The sequence below is a fragment of the Choloepus didactylus genome, chromosome 4 (assembly GCF_015220235.1).
Source record: "Choloepus didactylus isolate mChoDid1 chromosome 4, mChoDid1.pri, whole genome shotgun sequence".
NCBI classification, from domain to species: domain Eukaryota; kingdom Metazoa; phylum Chordata; class Mammalia; order Pilosa; family Megalonychidae; genus Choloepus; species Choloepus didactylus.
In genome coordinates, this window is record NC_051310.1 from 141,190,892 (window position 1) to 141,214,480 (window position 23,589).

The 23,589-nt window shown below is 42.5% G+C and overlaps 1 protein-coding gene and 1 long non-coding RNA gene across 2 annotated transcripts; one reads left to right on the forward strand and one right to left on the reverse strand.

Annotated features, from left to right (window-relative positions):
- The first annotated feature begins 92 nt into the window (after window positions 1-92).
- On the forward strand, window positions 93-1,180 carry LOC119533382. The gene is made up of 2 exons (XR_005216632.1): window positions 93-262; window positions 803-1,180. It is a non-coding gene; the product is annotated as an uncharacterized LOC119533382 (long non-coding RNA).
- A 7,807-nt stretch (window positions 1,181-8,987) lies between these two features.
- KNSTRN (kinetochore localized astrin (SPAG5) binding protein) lies at window positions 8,988-20,907 on the reverse strand. The gene is given in 12 exon segments (XM_037834314.1): window positions 8,988-9,662; window positions 13,694-13,768; window positions 14,505-14,566; window positions 15,576-15,669; window positions 15,896-16,001; window positions 16,692-16,739; window positions 17,323-17,455; window positions 20,419-20,513; window positions 20,694-20,776; window positions 20,778-20,836; window positions 20,839-20,880; window positions 20,883-20,907. Coding segments are annotated over 12 exon segments (954 nt in total). The 3' UTR covers window positions 8,988-9,530.
- Between the last annotated feature and the right edge of the window lie 2,682 nt (window positions 20,908-23,589).

Consider the following 23,589-nt stretch of genomic DNA (forward strand, 5'->3'; position numbering starts at 1 on the left):
GGCTGCTCTCTGGGGGGCGTGCTGCCCTTGGCACAGCGCGAGCCAATCAGCAGTACCCGCAAAGCCAGGGGCTCACGCCGGTTTCCCCGCCTCCGGGAGGGCGTGATGCCGGGGCTGAAGTTTGAGTCTATTTTTGCGTCGAAAAGCAAGGAGAGGTTGTGTTTTTCTGATGCGTTGAAATAGCAGCCCCTAACTGCAGATGTCTCTCTCCGTGGGACAGCAAAGTGTTAAAACAGCAAACGGAAAACTCCCCAAATGCCCGGTATGTGGGAATAAATGGGATGGCTATGATTGGGAAAATAGCGCTTGTTCTAGTGTGCACACTGATCGTTACTCAGTAATATTTGCTTTATTATACAATAGGGCTTGCTGATGTCGATTCGTGTTTTATCGCGAAGTTGTTAAGGAGTTGCTGTCTTCCAAATTATTTAACGTACAATAAGAAAAGCGGTCAGGATTTTTTGAACCATGGGGTGGGGCCAGGGAAGCAAGAAAGGATGAGTGGTATTGTGAGGGGAAAGAGAGCTGGTGGAATTCAACCTCTATTCCGTTTCCTCGTTTGCTCTGTTTTTCCTTCTGTTCGTGAACCGCTCATCTCGGGTGATTTAGCGTCCTGCCAGAGTCCAGAAATGGGGTGTTGCAGTGCCATGACATAGCCGTGGGACTTTGGGCAATTTTCTTGGATCTTTTTCGGTCTCTATTTTATGGTTTGTAAAATGAAAGCAACATCACCCACTTCAAGGCTGTTATGAATAATGAAGATCGCATACTTAATGACAACCCTTTCCCCTCCTTCTTACAGCAACCCAGTGGCCCAAAGTGGTGGGGAAGTCACAGAGACACTCAGCGGTCATCTGCCAGCCCTTGCCTACCCCCCGCCCCCTTTTCCATTTTTAAAGTATGTTTTTATTCCCGGAACAAGCAGTCCAAGATGCTTATCAGGGCAGGAAACCCAGTGTCAGGACCCCTAGCCCTGGGGTGGATAAATACCACCTCATCCCCACCCCCCAGGTAGTACAAATTTGTCTCTCTGTTACCGCAAAGTGGGACATTGCAGAACTGCCATCCATCCCTCTGACCCAAGCAGATTGACCTCCCTGGGTGACTGGCCACTATGGGATCTCTTCCCCGGCTCTTTTAGATCCTTTGTGCTGTGTAATAAAGTGCTCATTTGCTGAAAGTTTCTGTTCTGTCTGAGCCTGTGTTCTCACTCCTCACCATGTAGCACCTTTCTCTGTGGACTTTGGTGCAGCAAGCAAGGTGCACAGGAAAATATAGAGGGCTTTGATTTTTTTTTGGCTGTTCTTTTCATTTCTCTGCATTCTTTTTGAACAGGAGTGTCTTGGCAACATAGGACTTAGGACTTCATGTGCTAAACTGCTGAGCTACCAACCCACGACTGGGGTAACTGGGTGTGCTGCCTCCATCGTCTGGGGGAAAGGGAGAGTTAAATGGGATTTCAAAACTCCCCCCTACGAATGCCAGGGAGTTGACTAGTTGGCTTCACGTTGAGATCAATGAGACTGGGGCTACCATCCCCCTCCATGCAATCCCCTGGCTCATGGCTTCTTATATCTGCTCTCACTCTGGAATCAGGGACACCTTACTCAGGGCACCCAGACTTATCTTGAGGTTAGCGTGAAGCTGGTTCTTATTCAGGAGACTGTTAGAACCGAAGATGGGAAACCAGAGATGAAAACAAAAGTGTGAGCTTTTATGGAGAAGGAGATACTGGATATGGAAGATAGATATGGGCAGAAACCGAGAGAAGATCTCCTTCACAACTGTCCCAACTTTATGAGGGTACAGTGACCACTCTGATCAACCAGGCTGAGTAGAAGGGTCTCAGTGGCCTCACACTCAATCCTGCCCTCCAAGAGTCTGTCAGACAATTGGAGTTAAGAGAGGAAGAGGGGGATGGGGGAGGGCAGACTGATCATGCAAATGCAACCATTGTTTGACTGGGTCCTAAAGGGGGTCAGACAAGCATATTCCACTTCAAGTGACCTCCCCTGAATTCCTATTAAGCCTTGGAGTAACAAGGAAGAAGCCATGGTCATGCTGCAACAACTGGCTGTTAGCACATGGATATTCTACCACCATCAGAGGGATTTAGCCCCTCACCAGATTCTCATTTTGCAGCAGGACATTGATGATTTTATTAGAAAGGGGCCCCATGGGTGGTTCAACAAGCTAATTTTGCTTCTCATCTCAGGGTGAGGGAGACACATCTGAGCAGGTTTATCCTACCCTCCCTGCTTTGGACAGGAGCTCCTATTCCAAGGGAGTGGCCACTGGCAGTGGTGACTAGCTGGGGAGCTGGGCTGGCAGGCTGTGGGCACATTCCTCTCTCACTTAGGCAGATTCTACAATATGGAAACTGGGAACAAGCAGCCCCAGACACTTATCAGGGCAGGAAACTCAGTGGCAAGGCCCCCTCCACCTGGGGTGCATAAATACCCCATCCTCAGGTGGTGCCAGTGTCTCTCCCTTCTAACGGGGGGTGGGGCATGTGGATCTGCCATCCCCTGACTCTGACACAAGCAATCTGGACTTCCTGGGAGACCGGCCATGATGTGATCTCTTCCCCCACTCTTTTGGACCCTCTGTGCTATGTAAGTAATAAAGCAGTCATTTGCTGAAAGTTTCTGTAGTGCCTGAGCCTGTGTTCCCACCATGCACTGGTTAACAACTCACTGCACACAAGGTCTCACAACACAGCTAACACAAAAGCCAAGCTCTGACCGCTTGTCCAGACTGAAATGCTTTCTGCTTCACCCTACTGCCTCTTCAATCACCAGTCTCCCCTAAATAGAAAGAAGCAAAGGAAAACTTTAACCCCAAGAAACCTGTGCAGTTGTCCTCCTGGTGATGCTTTGAGCTGATGCCATGCCAGGCTTTCTTGGACTCACTGTTGTAAATCCTTCCGCCTTTCTTGATTGTGACTGAGGGTGCAGTGTGCAGGGGAAGAGAGGCCTGTATTCTAGTCCCACTAAAATAGAAGGTAGCATTATGTGCTTTGGGAATGGAACAGGAATTTAGGGAGTTCATTCATTCATTCATTCATTCATTCGGCAGACATGGAGCACCAAGCTCATGGTCTAGCACAGGCTGCTTCCCTAGAGACCGTGGGTCCCTGGACATTTCCCCATTGGCCTTCTGGGATCTGTGAACCAGGCTCTACCCCAACTGTTACAGCCTATTTCAAGGAAAGCTGTCAGAAGAGGAGAGACTTGGGCTGGTCCTTGAGTGGTATTTCAGGCAGGGGAGGGTTGGGTGCTTAGGCTTGGAGGTGGGAGCTCACTTGGAGTCTGTGTGACAGCCCAAAGGGCAGGTGGATGGATGGGGAGGGGGTAGTTCAGGGAGGGCGGGACCGGCATGCAGGAAGTCAGGCTGCAGCTGGATTGTGCAGGGCTGTGGGTACAGGTGCAGGAGTTCAGGCTCTCACTGTGCTGAGTTCTCAGGGGTGGCAGCAGTGGGATCTTGGGGTGAGACACCATACCCCTTTGCTGAGCTATGGCCCCTCAAAACAGGCTGAGATGGGAGGCAAGACCATATTTGGGGTCTAGAAGGGGGACCTCCATTTGGGGTTTAGAGGAGAAACCTCTGATCTTTCAGAAATGCCATCGCAGTCCTCTGCCCTCCCCAACCCTGGTTCAGAGCTTTCAAAGCTTATGCCCAGGTCTTAGCTTTGGAGGACAAAGAGAAATGCCCTCAAACATGGAAGGGGTACCTTTTGGGGGAATGATAAGGTCTGAAACCATTGACCTGGGCCAGGGAAGCTTGGCCTGAGGTCCTGGAGCAGAGAGCTGACCCCTCCCCTCCTTCACTACTACCTGCCTGTGTGACCTCAGGCAAGATTCTTAGACCAGTGTGGTCTCTATTTCATCATCTATAAATTTCACCAACTACTTCAGGACTATTATGAGGCAAAAAGGAGACAGCATAATTAATGACTCATCACAGTATTTGGCACATTGTTTTCATTTTAGATCACTCTTAGCATATCCCACTTCCTCCTAACTCTTCCCCAGCATTGACTCTGGGTGTCTAACTCACCTCCTCCCCACAATTTGAAGTCCTAAATACTGGGTCTTTCCTCTTGAGGAGAACCTAAGCAGAGCACTGCTTCTTTTTTCAAATCTGGTTGAAATGAATATTTTAGATGCTTTAAGATTGTCCTTGATGTCTTGAGAGCCTATGGAGTGTGTGTATAAAGGCTATGATTGTATAATTAAGTCTCTGCTATTTTTCCTAAGATTTCCCTCAACATAAAATTAGTAAACCTTGAGTCTTTGCTGCTGGTCCCTGCACAATGTGATGTGTTACTTTGTAGGAAATTGGGATGAGAAGCTTAAATATCAATAAAATTTGTTAATAGCAGATAAGCATCCAGGCCAATACACCAATTTGCTAGCTTCTACACCACTAGCCCATTTAAAAACGTTTTTTCATTTTTAAAAATTGATAATGCATTCATGTGGTTCAAAAATCAAAACAGAAAAAGATGTTAAGAAGTCTTACTTCCATCCTTGTCCCTTTCCATCCTGTCTTCCTTTTGCTTTCTGAAAGTAACCTCCTTTATTACTTTCTTGTGTATTCCAGTGTTTTATGCAAATACAAGCAGCTATGAATGTGTATTTTTATCCTCCCCCTTCCTACACTTAACAATACATCCTGGAAGGCTCTCCATATCACTACATTGAGAGGCTCCTCAAACTTTTTTTTTTTTTTAAGTGGATATTCCACTGTGTGGATATACCACAGTTTATTCAACCATTCTCCTTATATGGACATTTGAAATATCAGCAATCCTGTAATAATACATTACCAGAAATAGGATTGCTGAGTCAAATGGTAAAGGCATTTATAACTTTGATATTAGTAAATGTAGACTTCATTGGAAGAGTACAGGTCTGAGAAGGGAGACCTTGAGCTTGTTTTGGACATAACTGTGTTTGAGGTGCTTTTGAGTCACCTAAGAAGAGACCTGAGCATGTATGACTCTTAGGCATAAAGAAGTCTGTGCTGGAAACATAAAAGTGTAATAGGAGGTGATCGAAGGTGCGGATGAGAGGGCCTAGGGAGAGAAATAAGAGCAGGGCTTAGTTCTGAATCTTGATGAGCACCAACATTTAATGGTAGAAAAGGATGAACCTGTAGAATAGAGGGAAAAAAAGAGCAACAAGTTGGATAGGAAAAAAAAAACATGACTGTTGTGTCATGGGAGGTAATGGAAAAAGGTATTTTAAGGAAGTAGTTAACCATGCCTTCAACTGCTTACAGGCCAAAATGAAGATTGGATTTACCTACAAAACAGGTCATTGGTGACCTTAGCAAGAGCTGTTTGGTGGAGTAATCTGACAAGAAGTCAGATTATCCATAGATCAAAGAAGAAATCACAGTGGAAATCAGAAAATACTTTGAACTGAAGGATAATGAAAATACGACATAGCAAAATTTATGGGATGCAGCTATATGACGCTTAGAAGGAAATTTATAGTTGTAAATGCATATACTAGAAAAGAAGAAAAATTGAAAAGATGTGCTCTTCTATTTTAAGAAGCTAGAAAAAGAAGTGCAAATTAAAACCCTAATTATAGGTAGAAACAAATAATAAACATAAAAGCAGAAATTATGAAATAGCAGATGTACAACAAAGAAAATGAACAAAACCAAGAATTGCACCTTTAAAAAGATTAATAAAATTAATAAACCACTAACAAGGCTGATCTAGAAAAAATGAATCACAAATTACTGATATCAAGAGTGACAGAAGGGATAGCCCTCAGATCTTACAGATATGAAAAAGAGGATATTTTGATTAACTTATGCTAATACATTTGACAATGTAGTTGAAATCGTAAAATTCCTTGGAAAACAATTTACCAAATTTACCCAACGACACAATAAAAATAGAAAATCAGAATAGTCCTGTAACTGATAAAGAAATTGAGATCCACAATTAAAAACCTTCCCATGGATTGAGAAAATCTTCTTGACCAAAAGGGGGAAGCAAAATGAAAAAATAAAGTTTCAGTGGCTGAGAGATTTCAAATGGAGTAGAGAGGTCACTCTGGAAAGCATTCTTATGCACTATATAGATATCCGTTTTTCAGTTTTAATGTATTGGAATACTGAGACGTAAATACCTGAAACTATCAAACTGCAACCCAGGAGCCTTGATTCTTGAAGACAATTGTATAACTAGGTAGCTTACATGATGTGACTGTGTGATTGTGAGAGTCTTGTGGCTCACATTCACTCTATCCACTGTATGGACAAATGAGTATAAAAATGGGGACAAAAACTAAATGAAAAATAGGGTGGGATGGGGGGATGGTTTGGGTGTTCTTTTTTACTTCTATTTTTTATTCTTATTTTTATTCTTTCTGGTGTAAAGAAAATGTTCAAAAATGGATTGGGATGATGAATGTACAACTATATGATGGTACTGTGAACAGCAGATTGTACACCATGGATGACTGTATGGTAGGTGAATATATCTCAATAAAACTGAATTCAAAAAAACAACAACACAAAAAAACCTTACCATGAAGAAAACTCCAAGCCCAGATGGGCTCACATTAGTGAATTCTTCCAAACACTTAAAGAAGAAATAATACCAAACCTAATCTCATTTTAGGTGGTCAATATAACCCTGATACCAAAACATGAAAAGAAACATTACAATAAAATAAAATAAAATTACAGATAGATATCTCTCATGAACATAAACACAAAAACACTAAAAATATATAAAAAATGGAATCCAATGTTACATAAAAAGAAAATACCTTATGACCAAGTGGAGCTTATTCCAGTTATGAAAGGCTGGTTTAACATACTGAAACTCAATGTAATTCACCACATTAACAATAAGGGATAAAAACCATATGAGCATGTCAAGAGATACTGAAAAAGCATTTGATAAAATTCAACATCTTTTCATGATAAAAACTCTCAGCAAATGATATAGAAGGGAACTTCCTTAGTCTAATAAAGGATATGTACACAAAAATCACAGCTAATATGATAGTTAATGCTGAAATATTGAACAATTTTCCCTTGAGGTTGGTAATAAGCCTCTTCTTTTCAACATTGCATTGGAGATTCTAGACAGCAATTAGGCAGATAAATACAGAAAAGGTATTGAGACTGGAAAGAAATAGAACTGTCATTATTTGCAGATGACATGATTGTGTATATAGAAAATCCAAAAGAATCCATTATAAACTACTGCAATTCATAAATGCATTTAGCAAGGTAATTGGATGCAAGGTCAATATATAAAGGGTATAAACTAGCAAAAATTAGAAAATGAGACTTTAAAAACACAAAAGCAGTAATAAAAATCAAATACATAAGAATAAAACTAGAAGATATGCAAGGCCTCTAAAAATTACAGAAACATCACTGAGGGAAATTAAAGACGATCTAAGTAAGTGAAGAGTTTATCGTCATGGGTTGGAAGACTTGGTATTAAGATGTCAGTTCTTCACAGATTGATCTATAGATGCAATATAATCCTCAGCAACATTCCAGCAGGCTAATAGAAATTAGAAAAGTTGATTTAAAAACCATCATGGAAATGCAAAAGGCCTAGGATAGCAAAGGCAATCTTGAAGAAGCTGGAGGACTTAAACTACCAGATACTGAGATGTTTTATTCTTTTAATGTTGATGGGATCAGTAGTATTCACTCTTCTTTCATTTCGATATTAGTAATCGCATCTGCTCTTTTTTTCTTGATTAACCTGCCTAAACGTGTAACACTTTTATTCATCTTTTCAAAAACCAATTTTTGGTTTCATTGATTTTTCTCAATTGTTTCCTTGTGTTCAATTTCATTGATTTCTGCTCTATCATTTTCTCCCTCCTTGCTTTGGTAACATATATTGCTCTCCATGTTCTAGTTTCCTAAGGTAGATACTTAGATTATTTTAGATCTTTCTTCTTTTCTAAAATATGCATTCCATGCTATAAATTTCCCTCTAGGCACAGCTTTTGCTGCATCCCACACATATTTTTAATGCAATGTTATTGAGATGCATCTCATAAATTTTAGTATTTATTTTCATTTAGTTAAAAATATTTTGAATCCAGCTCTTTCTGTTACTAGCTTTAGTTTAAATTCCACCGTAGTCTGAGGGTGTATTTTATAGCATTTCTATCCTTTTAAATTTAAGGTATATTTTATGTCCCAGAATGTGGATAGAAGAAAACATTCAGCCCTTCTCACTAGTGAGAATCATTTAACTGGGTTTACCTTTCAAATACTTGACACATAACCAACTGTAGGAATGTTTGTGTGAGGGTAAAGCATTTTAGTCCTTTGAATTAGGGTGTGGGGGGGTGTTACTTGTTTTGCTTGGATGGCTCTGAGCTGCCTTAGAAAATAACTATGCTGAAGGGTGGTGGGGGGTGGGAGGGGGCAGAATTGGGAGGTACAGAAAAGCTAGGAGATGGCCAAAGCCAGTTTGCCTAAGAGATGAAGCATAATTGTGCCTTTGGTAAACCAGGAAGAGGTCTTCCATGGACTTCATTTGACTAAAAGATCCTGGAGCTGGCCCAGGATTAACTCTGTGCACAAAGCAAACAGCAGGGGCCTAACCATGCTTAGGAGTACAGGGAGAACACAGGCGAGGACACAGGCAGCTAATAACCACACACCTGGTGAACGGAGTCTGGCACCCACTTTTACAAATAGGGAAGACCCTCAGAGGACTGCTGTGATTCCTGAAGACAGGGATCTCACTCACAGGGCACTTAATAATCAGAAGAAAATTATTCTGGGTTAAATCAGAGCCTTGAACTTGTTAACTAGTTCAGTGGGGTTCACTGGTCATATTTAGGTTAAGTCTATTTTCTTTCTTAATATTACAGTCAGAATATTTACAGAAATATTTATTTTAAAGTAGCACTTAAAAAAAAAACCAGAAGTGATTTAGATTAAAAGCTCCAAGGTATATTACAGGTATTATTACATACCTTCAACTCATTTATTAAGCCAAACCATTTCAAGCAACATCAGGTTCGTAAGTTCACAATGAGGTATAGAAGCTCAATGGGATGGGTCAGAATGTGTTCCAAGTTGGATGGGGCCAGCGTGGCTCCTCAGTGGTGTCTCCTGCAGAACATCTGGGCTCCACTGTACAATTCAGGTTTTCTTCCTGCAAATCTGAATGTGATCTTTTAGATCCTCCAGCTGTGCCTGGTTTAGCTCCTGATCCTAAAGGTGTGTTGCTCTGTTGTCTAGGAGGTTGATCCAAGCCTCCAGGTCCCTCTTTGGTAGGCCTCCATTATTTATGTGTGAGCCTCTGGAGAGCTGACCAATCTGAAGGTTGGGAACACTTGTTGAAAAGAAAAGCCTCCATTCTACCACAAAGCTGTCCTTAATCCTACTGCAGAAGCTGTTTTCTTCAGGAGGTGGTGAGTCCTAGAAGATCACAGCCATGAAGATGATGTCCTAAGGGACTGCCTCTGAGAGTTTATCCCCAAGAGGGAACCACCTGGCTACTTCCTTTTTAATCACATTTCTAATAGCTTCTCCATTTCCTCAAGGGCTGTTGTAAAATCATTTACTTGACTGTTACATATTGTTTGCTGTTCTAGGAACCGGATCCTTTCTTCATCTTTCAACTTCAACTTTACTTTTAAGGCCTGCATGGAAAGACATTCAAAGAGGGAAAAAAAACAAAACAAAAAAACAGCTCTTGACTCACAGGAAAGACACTAACCACACCAGAACATTATGCCTCTATTCCATTGAGGAAGACCACTGGAATATCAACAGACAATGTATTTTCTATCTTAGATTTGTTTATCTATGCTCTTGTTGGGAAGTGTCCCTCTACACTATAGACTTCTATATCAAACCTGGAGCAATGCAATCTACCAGGGTTCAACACAATAGCCAATGATTAGGCGGGGCAAGATGGCGGAGTGGTGAGGAGCAGAATTTCGTCTTTCCCCTAGAGCAGCTGGCAATTACCCAAGAACTATATGAAACAGTGTTTTCGGGGTCTCCAGTAACCAGTCACACATTGGACACAAGTTTGGAATTGGAGGAAAAGCTGAGATCGCAGCGAACATTGTAAGTTTCCCAGACCAGGGGTCTGGCGCCCCTCCCCACCCAGACCTCACAGACTGTCTTGCTGCCGGCTCCCTGAAAGGGGGGAAAAAAAAAACCAAAAAACAGCAATCTGCTGAGGGCAAGAAGGGAGGCTCAAACCAGCCTCAACTGCAGAATTAATTAACAAATTAATTAACTAACTTTGGGAGCTGGGGTGCTAAAGAAGGGCTGGGCTCCAAGAAGTGGGGGCACGTAAAAGCCGGCACCCATTCCCAGACTCCAAAAAGCCATTTCTTTTTCCCTTACATTTTGTCCCTTCTGGCTTCTCGCTGATCTCTTATCTTTTTTGCATTTCAATAGCCCCCCGGCAGGGGTGGAACTGAAGGGGTTGGAGAGTAATTATCAGACAATAGCCCAAAGCATATCTTTAAATGCTCTATTCTGACACTGACAAAACTTCCAGGCTGGGGAAAAAACGTTTAAAAGAGACTCTTTTTTTTTCCTTTTTTCTTTTCTTTTCTACTTTTTTTTTTTTTTTTTTTAAATCTAAAAGTGATATATGTGGTTATTTTCTATCGGAAAGTCCAGGTTGAGGGACTAGGCTGGGCTTGAGGGGAGACAGAGTACCCACAGTGTCTTTGAATTCCGTATTCACTACTGAAGGCCTCCACCCCCGTCTTTAATTGGCAACTCAGGCTGACCAAGGAATCTACCTGGAGAGGCCCCAAAGAGGAGAGAGGAGAAGGGAATAGTGCCCCTGAGAGACAACTGGAATTCTGAGAATAGGAGAGTGGAGGGAGGCCCAGCTCAACTAGCAGTCCTCCTTCTGGGAATTCAGACCCCAGGGGCTGGAATTCAGATTCCAGCTTCAGTCAGCCACGCCCCTGACAGGATCAGAGTCACCAGAGAACTAAAGGCTCCACACCTCCTTACACTGGTGGGGGAGCTGCGGGCTGGCCAGCGCCACCTGCTGGACAGGAGTGGAAAAGCACCAATTCTAAAGTCCTCATAGGAGGGTCTCATTCTCAGGAAAACTCCATACCCTCCCAATGAGACCTGGGCCTCACTAGACCGGGAAAATCTGACTAGGGTCGACCATATCTGAGGAGACCCACTCACAAAAAGGTTACATAGAGGCAGAGCAAGAAACAGAAAAAATAAGAGGGGAAAAATTCGATCAACTAAATACTAAATAGAACCTAAGTTAGAGGTCTAGAATAAGCTGAACTGAATAACAGAGGCCAGAAAACAAAGCCAACCAACAAGAAAACCACTAAGTAAAAGACAGAAAACAAGCTCCAAAATAAACTAATCAAGAGAACCAGATGCCTAGACAACTTAAGATAACAAGCCATACTAGGAAACACGAAAACATGGACCAGCCAAAGGAACAAACTAATAGCTCAGCTGAGACACAGGAGTGGAGGCAACTAATGCTAAATAAATTTGATGAAATGAAGGAAGATATAGCAAAAGAGCTGAAGGATATAAAGAAGACACTGGCTGACCATAAGAAGAATTCATAAACTTAAAAAAACAAATGGCAGAACTCATGGGAATGAAGGCCACAATGGAGGAGATGAAAAACACAATGGAGGGACACAACAGTAGATTTGAACAGGCAGAAGAAAGGATCAGTGAACTGGAAGACAGGTCATTAGAATTCATACACACAAAAGAACAGATGGTGAAAAAATGGAAAAATATGAGCAGGGTCTTAGGGAGCTGAGTGACAACATGAAACGCACAAATATACGTGTTATGGGTATCCCAGAAGGAGAAGAGAGGGGAAAAGGGGCAGAAAGAGTAATAGAAGACATATTCACTGAAAATTTCCCAACTCTTATAAAAGACAGAAAATTAGAGATTCAAGAAGTACAACGTACCCCAAATAGAATAGATCCCAATAGACCTACTCCAAGACACTTACTGGTCAGATTGTCCAATGTTAAAGACAAAGAGAGGATTCTGAAAGCAGCAAGAGAAAAGCCATACATCACGTACAAGGGAAAGTCAATAAGACTATGTACAGATTTCTCTGCAGAAACAATGGAGGCAAGAAGACAGTGGCATGATATATTTAAGATACTGAAAGAGAAAAACTGCCAACCAAGAATTCTATATCCAGCAAAACTTTCCTTCAAAAATGAGGGAGAGATTAAAACATTTTCGGACAAACAGACACTGAGAGAGTTTGTGAATAAGAGACCGGCACTACAAGAAATACTAAAGGGAGTGCTACAGGCTGATAGGAAAAGACAGGAGAGAGAGAGTTGGAGAAGAGTGCAGAAATGAAGATTATCAGGAAAGGTAAAAGGAGAGGAAAAAATAAGATATGACATATAAATTCCAAAAAACAAAATGGTAGTAGAAAGTACTGCCCTTACAGTAATAACACTAAATGTAAATGGATTAAACTCCCCAATAAAAAGACACAGACTGGCAGAATGGATTAAAAAACAGGACCCATCTATATGCTGTCTACAAGAAACTCACTTTAGACCCAAGGACAAACATAGACTGAAAGTGAAAGGTTGGAAAAAGATATTTCATGCAAACAACAACCAGAAAAAAGCGGGAGTAGCTATATTAATATCAGACAAGTTAGACTTCAAAAGCAAAACAATTAAAAGAGACAAAGAAGGACACTATATATTAATAAAAGGGTCAATTCATCAAGAAAACATAACAGTCATAAATATTTATGCACCAAACCAGAATGCCCCAAAATTCATGAGGCAAACACTGCGATCACTGAAAGGAGAAATAGATATCTCTACAATAATAGTTGGAGACTTCAATACACCACTCTCATCAATGGATAGAACATCTAGACATAGGATCACTAAAGAAACAGAGATGTTGAATTGTATGATAAATGAACTAGACTTGACAGACATTTATAGAACACTACATCCAACAACAGCAGGATACACTTTTTTCTCAAGTGCTCATGGAACATTCTCTAGGATAGACCACATGTTGGGTCACAAAGCAAGTCTCAACAAATTTAAAAATATTGATATCATACAAAACACTTTCTCATACCACAATGGAATGAAGTTGGAAATAAATAAAAGGCAGAAGGTCATAAAATTCACAAACATATGGAGGCTAAATAGCCAATGATTCCCATACAATCCAAAGCAGCCCACACCAAGATTCTGGGTTTCTGAATACAGGACCCTCCTCGAGAAAAATACTATTGTGTTTCCCCAGTACAGGTTTCACATAGGACCCAATTCTCAACTTTGAGCAACCGAGTGTGTTGCATAATGCCTCAAGCCCCAGAGAGGTGAACATCTCTTAAGAAACAGTCCACCAGAAAAGAAAAAGAAAATTAGTGGAAAAACTGGTAAAATTCAAATAAAGTCTGTAATTTAGTTAATAGTAACATAGCACCACTGTTGGTTTCTTAGTTTTGACAAATATACCTTGATAATGTAAGATGTTAACATAGGGGAACTGCTTCTCTGCCCTATTTTTGCAACACTTCTGTAAATCTAAAATTATTCCAAATTAAAAAGTTTTTATTAAAAATCAACAGAATCCTCTATAAATTTACACACTGTGGTAGAAAACAGTAATTATATCTCTGAGGGTCATGTCTGCCTCTTACCTGTAACTCCTCCATCTGCTTTTTGGCTGTTTCATTAAAAAGCTGCAGCTCATCTTGCAAAGTTTCCAACAGTAACTAAGAGGAAAGTACAAGGTAGTAACAAATCTTTTATTGGGATATGAAAACGTTTACCTAATCTTTTCATATAAAAATGGGAGTTGACTTAGATGATCTGTAAAGTCCCTTCCATTCATTCAATACTTGTGTACCCCACCTGCCTGGCACTATATTAGGTGCCTTTGAGGAACCCAGTTGACAGGAAGAGCCGGCTTACTGCACATGTGTTTTGTACTACACAGACAATATGATCAAAATGTAGTTGCCACAGAAGCCTAGGAGAGCTGGGGAAGGCTGTCATAGCTAGTATTATATGATTCTAAGACAATTGACCATCCTGGGGGCAGATATCATAGACGCTGGGAAGACTTTAAGCCCAAACAATTACCTTCCTACTTCAGGGAAGGAATCAAAAAGAAGCCAAGAACCCAAATTTAACTCCGCCTGGAACATTGCATCATATAGTTCCAGGCAAGGGAATAAAGGGAGAAATTTAGTGATGTATATAGAATGGAGACACTAGAAAGCGATCTATACAGGTCCGTCTAATTATCTGTTTTAAGGCAGTATATTTTCAATTCAAACTCAAAGCTACCGAACATACTGTTTGGAGACTTCGCATCCCACTGTTCTCTTACACTATCATGGATAACCAAAGGCCACTTCTTGGGGTTTACTGAGCACATAGCAGAAACCATCTTAGATTTACAGAGCCCCACGGTCACTTGACCACTATTTACACTCATGCCCTCACCATAGAGTCTGTGTGATCCTTGGTGGATTCTTGCTGTGATGCCAGGGTTTCACTGCCTAAAACTGATGGATACAATAAAATCAGCCTCATTTAGGGAATTGCACCTTAAACAAAAAGAAACAAAAACCCTCCACAGGCAAGTACAGGAATATTCATGAGAAAACATCTGGTCTCTGACTCTCTCCCCTGAGTTTTCACCTTGACAGGGTCACTCACACCTTACCTCTAGAGCTACAAATCCATCCCCTTCCTGTCCAGGTTTGCATATAGACAAAAATTTACTCTGCTTTCTCCTTACCTTAGTGAAATACGCTGGAATTTTCCCAAAGGAATGGTATAGGTTGGATCTTTTTGTTTGGTTTATAATATATATATATATTTCAGGGTAAAAGTAGTGCATGCACATGGTAACGTAAAAGCATATATGGTGACTAAAGAATAAATCCTAAATTGCGATCTGAAAGTTGATTAGTACCATTCAAAATCAGTATTTAACTCAAAGAAGCCTGTGCCCTTTCCTTGGGCCTTCCCAGGTTTGTTAACTCAGTCTGAGCCCTGCCTTGGACTCTGGGAAAGTCCTTCTTTCATACTCTTCTTGGCTACAGACCTTGTTCTCCAGGGACAGGATCAGAACAGGAGCCACATTTTAAACCACAGTGATTCTGATGAATAGTCAGGTTTAGGAACACTTGAAAATGGTTTTATGTCTCGGTTCCCACCTGTGAAAGGTATCAGGATGCACTATCTCTTAAAAGAAACAAAATGTTTTCTGGGGTATCTGCAAAGTCATATTTTGGCATCAAATGAATGGCACACAGTGTTCCCAAAAGGAAGAGATAAGCCTCTCTCTCCACAACCATCTGGAGCTCTGTTATCAAGCAAAATCAATATCACATGAAGGAGAAAGCAGCAGAACAAAAAGAAGTTCTAAAATCTTTAAGGCTTAGTTAAGCCACATTAGCACTGACTGGGACAGTTAACGCCACAGTGGACTCTGGATGGACCAGAGTTGACCCAGGAAAGGGCACGGTGCCCTGATTCCTTTGAAGGCAGCTGTGTGTGGTCTCTCACCTGGGCTGATCCCCTTGCTCTCCAAAATTGCCAAACAGTTGTCTTGAAACTTCTCCAGCAGTTCCACCTTCTGGGTTAGATTCTTCAGCTCTCCCTATTGGGGTGCCATGCAGACACATCAGGTCTTGCTCACTCCACAGGGGTGGTCTTTGCTGGCCATACTTTTGCATAGCCAAAGCACAAGCCTGGCATCTTCTATTTCTGCCCCGCCTTGGGTCCTGGGCTTTACAAGCTTGCTCCCACCCAAGGGGCCATTCCTCAGGATTCCAAATGTATCTCTCTTGGGGCAGCTGATGGCAGAGGTCTGGTGGGTCTCTTACCTGAGTTTCAGTCAACTTCAGGTGCAACTGCTTGTTGACGGCCTCTAAGAGCTGGTTCTTATCCTTGAGTTCTTCCTCTGATTTCTGCTTACTGAGTGGTTTATAGCTGTAATAAGTGTATTTACATGAAGAAGTGGAGGGTTAAATGCATGGGTTCTAGAGTCACAAAAAAGGGATTCAAATCCTGGCTTTATCATATAGTGGTATATGACCTTCAGTGAGCTGCATAACCTCTCTGAGGCTGTTTCCTCATTTCTGGAATTAGAGTAATACCTACATCTCATAATATTATTAGTATGAATAATACATGTACAATTCTTAGCACAGCTAAGAATGGTATTTTATAAATAACAGCCATTATCATCAATATTGAAACTCCTTTTCAAAGTTCTTGGAGCCCTCCTTGCTACTATTTTGTCTTCAGAACTTTTAAGACATGCCAAAGTAAAAGACATAAAAGTCTTGGAATTAAAACCTATTTCTACAGACTTTTCAGATTATATTATTTCTGTCTTCAGGGCTGCAAAACTTCCAAGCTGGCTTCAAACAGAGAGAGGATTCCTCTCGAGGATTTCACCCGCTACCCCCCAGCAAACATTCATCTCAAGATCAGCCCCTCCCACGCTCAGCTTCACACTCCTGTTCGTGGGCCATAGCTGGGCTTGATTCCCATCAGCAGTGGTCCAATAAGCTCAGGTTTCTGGAATGGTGCCCAAACACAACACAACCATGTGCTGTGAATCAGAGACCTGCTACTCTAAAACAATGGCCGAGTTTCATTTACCCTGAAGTTCACCTTTTTCTAATGTTCTTCCTGATGGCAGTGTCTGCAGTTTTTGTCTGCCTAAAGAAGCAAAAACAAAGAGTGCTGTGAACAAGGCAGAACAAAAAGTCTAAGTTCTTGTTAAGCCCTGAGGGCCCATGCCCTTTTGTTTTAGCAGACTATTGAAAAAGGCTTATCAAGAAGGAATGGGCTCCCCTTCCCTGACCACCCCAACAACTTGACCAACCTGCTCCTGCTCAAGATGCCATCTCAAGTCAACCTTTCTTACATGGGGAACTGAAAGCATCCACATGACACTGGAGCTGGACTGAGCTGAGACCAGCAACCTGGGCTAATAACAGGTCCCCACCCCCATGACCACTGCACTTAGGGCTGGTGTTTGAGCACTGCCGTCTGCATACTCAGAGCAAGCAGTGTGAGAGACAAGAACACTTTGTGTCATACCCCTTGCTATGTCTCTTCAGAAGAGCTGAACTTAGAGGGTTCTGACACACAGCTTGGCCAACACTGCACTGCTCTGGGCCACCAACCACAGGCCAATTATTCTGCTGCCTCATAGAGTCCGAATCCTATTTTCTAATTCTTGGTACCAAGCAATTTTTAACAAGATGTTTTAACTGTGTATTATCGATCTGACTCTTACCCATTCTCCCGTCTTGGTTTGATGTTTTTCATAACATCGTTCTCTGAACTTCCTGAATGAAGAAGTTTGGAAACGTCTACTTCTTTGGACTTAACTGGTAACAGACTCTTAGAAATGGCTTGAGTTTGAGTGTCTGCAAAGGAAAATAAGAGGGTAGAACCCCAAGAGGCAAGACTCAACAGTCGCAACCCTGTAACAAACATAAGTTGTTATAAACCTTTATCACTATTCTGGCCAATCTCAATTTCTGAAGATTAGTTCAGAAGAATAAGACTCCTATAGACTAATAGGAGAGAGAAATTAGAATTCTTGTTCAAAATGTGACCATGCAGTATGTTTGAGGATAGCCAAAAGTTTGATGATACACCATACTGAATGGCTGGAGTGTATAGATGTGAACTTAGAGGTTGATACTATCAAAGAACTAAAAGAGAGGCAGTGCGGAGAGCAGCAGGGCAAAACACAGCAGTCTTTCATTAGGCATCCCTGGAATTGTACCATCTTCTAAAACTCCCAAAGCTACCAAAGAACTCTGCACACTTTCCTAGCTCAACACTCAGGATGCTTTGGAGGTTTCAAGTGTTACCGTAGTTGTTTTTACCAGACTGTCTTTCTGACTACTCTAAGAGATATCTGTATTCCTCCAGCACCTAGCAGCATATCTGGCATATTACTAGATGTTTAATACCTGTTTGCTGAATAAATTTCACAGCTTCATGGGCTGTTTCCCAGAACTTCACCTCTAAACTCTAAGTCTCTCCTCTCTGATCTTCCATGCTGACTGGCTCTACCACGAATCCGTCTTATCTGCTCATCCTTCATTAAGTTTAGAAGTTTCCCAGCTGGCATTCGATTCTGATCTTCTTGCTAGGCTGTGGCCCTGTCATGCCACTCTTCTCCCCCCAAAAGAGAACATTTCTCCTCTAGCCTATGTGCCAGTCTTCCACCATAAATGGTCTATTACATATTTTTCGCAGCCAATTCAAGTAACTTATTCTGGAGTTAAGCATTCCCCTCCTCCCCACCCCTACATACAACATACAGCACAGAGGCTTTTGTAGCTTATAGTTTCACTTTGTTCACTGTACAATGACTCCCTTAAACTAGACCTGTTAAGAACCATAACGATGAAATCAAGCAAGTTGCAGAAACAAGGTACAAAGCACCGGAAGAAAAGGATTGGGACAAATATGATTTTTCAGGTTAGCAGATACTTTCATTTCTAGGTACACTTACTCGGCACCTTCACTCTCTAGTTTAGATACTCTTATCCACAAAGCAAATGTTAAAAGGGTTATTTTTGAGGGCTCTGTCTGTGGTAAAAGGTAATTTCCATGCTCAAGTATTAGTAAGTTATACACAACAACAAATCTACCCCATGTAAAAAGATGTCAACAGTAAATTGATTAAAATTAACACCTTTCATTGATTGGAATCAGTTTCAATAACCCAAATTTGATAGAACCTAAGAATTGCATAGTAGGACAAAAATTAGCAGGACTAAAGACTGTGACTTTAAAATGGGAGACACTAGGAGGGGAATTGGATGGCTGGTGTTAGCGAAAGGAAAGAGACCGATTTTCACATATATAATGCTTTCTAACTTTTCTTTTACCACGTACATACATATATGAAAAACTTAAAAACCAACCAACACATGCTCAACATTGAAACAAAAAAACTGGGAGAGAACTTAGAATTTTAAACTATCAAGGTTATGTCTGACGGTGTAGCTCAGACAGGGATGGAAAGCAAAGAAATGAAACTTTGGCCTTGGTTTGAGAAGTCAGTCACTGGCTGCTGAAGCGGGCACAGTGCTCTCCAGAGGAAAGACAGCAGATTGCATACGGAGACCTCCATTGGGGATAACCAGTTATGGGTTTTATTTCCAGACCTGGGGCCACCTTGAGGATCTGGGTTTGTTGTCAGGGAGGAGACAGGGGTGTCATTTGGAAAGTGGGATACTTAGGGGGAGGGCACTAGGTTGTTTGCACCATGTCTTGTTCATGTTTATATCTGTATGATGTCTCATATAGGACACTCTCAATGAATGTTTCGTTGCTCGAACTAGGAGAGAAGTCAGGCCTAGCCCCGGAGTATTTTGAAAGCTTTAGGAGAAGAAAGAGACATGATTGAAAAGATCAATTTTAATTGCATTGCCATGTTCTGTCTTGCTCGTGGCTGAAAGTTATTGCATAGGATTTGCAGCTGTGGAGCAGCCTCATCCTGCTGATGCCAAGGTTAACATGGAGGGGTTCTGAGGCAAGGTGGAACAAACGGAATGATTCTTTAAACCTTTGGAGAAAAACCTATTTACTTCACAGATCGTACTACTGCTCATCAACCACCTGCACTGGGTCATCTGGGAAAGGATCATAAATAGCTGCTTCCTAATCCACCACAATAGTTTTCTGGTGTCTGAAGCTTATTCTGTGCTTTAATCACTAGATGAGGCAGCTCCACAGCTGCAAATCCTATGCAATGACTTTCAACCACGAGCAAGACAGAACATGGCAATGCAATTAAAATTGATCTTTTTAATCATGTCTCTTCTCCTAAAGCTTTCAAAATACTCCGGTGCTAGGCCTGACCTCTCTCCTAGTTCATGCAACAAAACATTCATTGAGGGGTCCTATATGAGACATCGTGCAGATATAAACATGAACAAGACATGGTGCAAACAACCTAGTGCCTTCCCCCTAAGTATCCCACTTTCCAAATGACACACCTGTCTCCTCCCTGACAACAAACCCAGATCCTCAAGGTGGCCCCAGGTCTGGAAATAAAACCCATAACTGGTTATCCCCTATTTTAGAGGGATAATTGTAGAACCAACATCTTTAATCTAATTGGTGGAATGCTGTCTTTTTGGGTGTGAGGGGGCTGCAAGGAAGGTCTAAAGGCCCTCCGTTGGTCTTTCCCCTAACTCCCACCACAAACCTAGACAGCCTGGTTCAAAGGAAGCTAGCAGGTTGCCAGAGCCCACGGAATGCCCTCTTCTGCCCGGCGCCCCCTATTCCGGGCCACTAATCTGATCCCCGCCCCACTCCGCGGCCTCGCCACGCCAGGCCGGTCCACATTGCCCGGTCCACCCACCAGCAGGCAGGCCGTCGCTCAGCACAGAGGGGGGCTGTAGAGTGTGCACTGTCTTCACTACGCCGGTCATCGTAACGAGGCGGCGCGGCTGGACCCTGGAGGGGGCAAGGTTAATGTGACGCCACCCAAGGCCAGCAGGCGGAGAACACGCGAAGGGCGCGACCCGAACTCCTCCGGCTCGGGGGAAGGATGGGGAAAGAGAAAATTTTCCATTTCCATCCCAGCCCGTCCTCCCTCCACATCCAGCCCAGTCCCGAGCCCCCGAAGAGTCGAACCCAAACGCCGTCTGTTCCAGCCCGCGGTCCTCGTCGGTCTCCTTTAAAAGATAATCTGCAGCAACCGCCGCGCCGCTCCGCGCCGCGAGCCGCGTCTGCCGCCTCCGTTTCAAATGGAAACTTCCGGTGGCTGGGCGGGGTGGAGGTTCGCCTTCCGTAGGCAGCCATGTTGTACGGAAGACTCGGCCTGGGCGATGACCTCAGGAGTTGCCATGTTGTACGGCTGGGGGTGGAAACCTGAGGTTCCCAGCTGTGGGTGTTAGAGCCTGCAGGAGCGGGCGGGCTGCACTTTGCGGGCAGGAATGGAGCAACAGGTTTATCATATTCCAACTCATATTCCGGGCTCGAGATGCAAATGTGGACGTTCAGAATCAAGGTTGTCACAATCCTCTTTATTTGGCCTGTGGATGTTAGGGGTGTTGCATGACACCCGATTGCCTGGACACAGATTATGTGAATGGGCAGAAAAGAACACGTAACAGGTTGAATTGTGGTGGGTGGGGCTTGGAGAAGGGGACCTGTGGGCTGAAATACTTAAGGCACCTACTGGCAGTTCTAACTTTAATAGCATTTATACAAATTTTAAGCAGAGATTCAATGAACAGGGCAGAGTTTTCAAGCACTTAATGCTCTCATACATTTCATCCAATAAATATTCATTAAACACCTGCTACGTGCCAGACACTATACAAAGTGCAGGATGGAGGACAACAAAGATCAATACCGATCTTGCCTCTGTCTCCTTGAGATGACAACCTAGTGCAGGAAACAGTAAACAAAGAATCACACATAAATATATACTTACCAACTGTGCTAAAACTATGAAGGAAAAGTACAAAGAGCTATGAGAGAATAGCAGGAGAAACTAGTTTAAATTGGCAGGCCAGGGAAAACCTTTCTGATGTTTAATTCAGGAAGGATGGGTAGGAGTTAACCAGAGGGAAAGAGATGTAAGCCGCAAGGCCGGAATGGGCTTTTTTTCTTGCAGAAACAGGAAGATGGGAAGAGAGCGGTACGAATAAAGCTGGAGATAAAAAGAGTCAAACCTTGAAGGCATTGCAGGCCTTGGTAAAGAGATTAGATTTTATCTTAAGAGTAATGGGAAGCCATTGAAGCATTACAGCAGGAGAGTATCATCCAATTTATATTTTAAAAAGCTCACTCTGGGTACTCCCTTGAGAATGGACTAAAGGCAGCAAGAGTGAAACCTGGGAGGCATTTGGGAGGCTATTGCAATAATTCACGTGAGAGATGATGGTGGCTGGGTCTTGATGGGGGTGGTAAGTAGTGGCAATGGAGAGAAGCAGACACATTTAAGATACTTTGGGAGGTAGAATCTCAGAATTTGCTCATAGATTGGATGTAGGAGACAGTAGGGGGTGAAGGAGAGGGAGATGTCTTCCAGGCTTGAGTAATTGTGTGGGTAGAGATGGAATCACAGGAGCAGGAGTCAACAGGTTGGGTTGGGAGGAGATAGTTCAGTTTTGAATGTGGTAAACTTGAAATGCCATTGAGACAATCAATTAGAGCTGTCAAGTAGACAATCGTAAATACCGGTCTTGAGCCCAGAGAGAGCCTGAGTTGGACATATGCTCTTGGGAGTCATTGGTATACAGATGTATTTAAAACCATGATATTGGATGAAATACTTAGAATCAAGGACAGGGACACCCAGCATTTAGAAGTTGCAATGATAAGGTGGTGCCTGCCAAGAAATCTGAGAAAACAAAGAAAACAAAGAAAGGGTAGTATTGGGGATTGGATCATGTCCCCAAAAAAGGCATATTCAGGTCCCAAACTCTGGTCCTGTGAGGGTGAATCCATTTGTAAATAGGACTTTTGAAGATGTTATTAGTTAAGGTGTACCCCGACTGAATGAGGGTGGGCCTTAATCCAATACAGTCCTGATAAGCAAAGGAAATTGGACACAGAAAGAAAAGCCACAGGAGAAGCAAGAAGCTGGAACTCAACAGAACCTGTAGGAAAATGGAGAAGATGCTGCCACATGACAGAAAAGCCAAGGAACCCCCAAAATTGCCAGTCAGCCAGAAGATACTGGCCTGGGGAGGACGCAAGCCTTCTAGCCTCTGAAACCCCTTGTGAATAAATTCCTGTTGTTAAGCCAATCCATCCTATGGTACTTTGTTTTAGCACCAGGGAAACTGAAACAGGTGGTGTCCCAGAACTCAAGAAGGAGGTAATGACAAGCAAGATGAGGTTAAAAGGCATCTATTTAATTTAGCAACGCAGTAGTCATGGTATAGCATGAGGAATTCTGGTGGAGGGGTTGGAATGAAAGCCACATTAGCATGGTGTACCAGTTTGGATGTATTATGTCCCCCAAAATGCCATGTTCTTTGATGCAATCTTGTGGGGGCAGACGTATTAGTGTTGATTAGTTTGGAATCCTTTGAGTGTTTCCACGGAGATGTGACTCAATCAGCTGTGGGCAAGACCTTTGATTGGATAATTTCCATGGAGGTGTTGCCCCACCCATTCAGGGTGGGTCTTTATTGGATCACTGGAGTACTTTAAAAAGAGCCACACGGGCCCAGACGCAGCTGCAGCTTAGAGAGACACTTTGAAGACAGTCATTGAAAACAGACTTATGTTAACCCAGAGTTTGCTCTGGAGAAGCTAAGAGAGGACAAAATGCCCCAAAAGCAACATTTTGGAGAATGCCATTTTGAAACACAACCTGGGAGCAAGCAGAAGCCACCACGTGCCATTCCTAGCTAACAGAGATTTTCTGGATGCCAATGGTCTTTCTCCAGTGAAGGTTCCCTATTGTTGATGCCTTATTTTGGACATTTTATGGCCTTAAGATTGTAACTTGTAACCAAATAAACCCCCTTTATAAAAGCCAATCCATTTCTGGTATTTTGCATAATGGCAG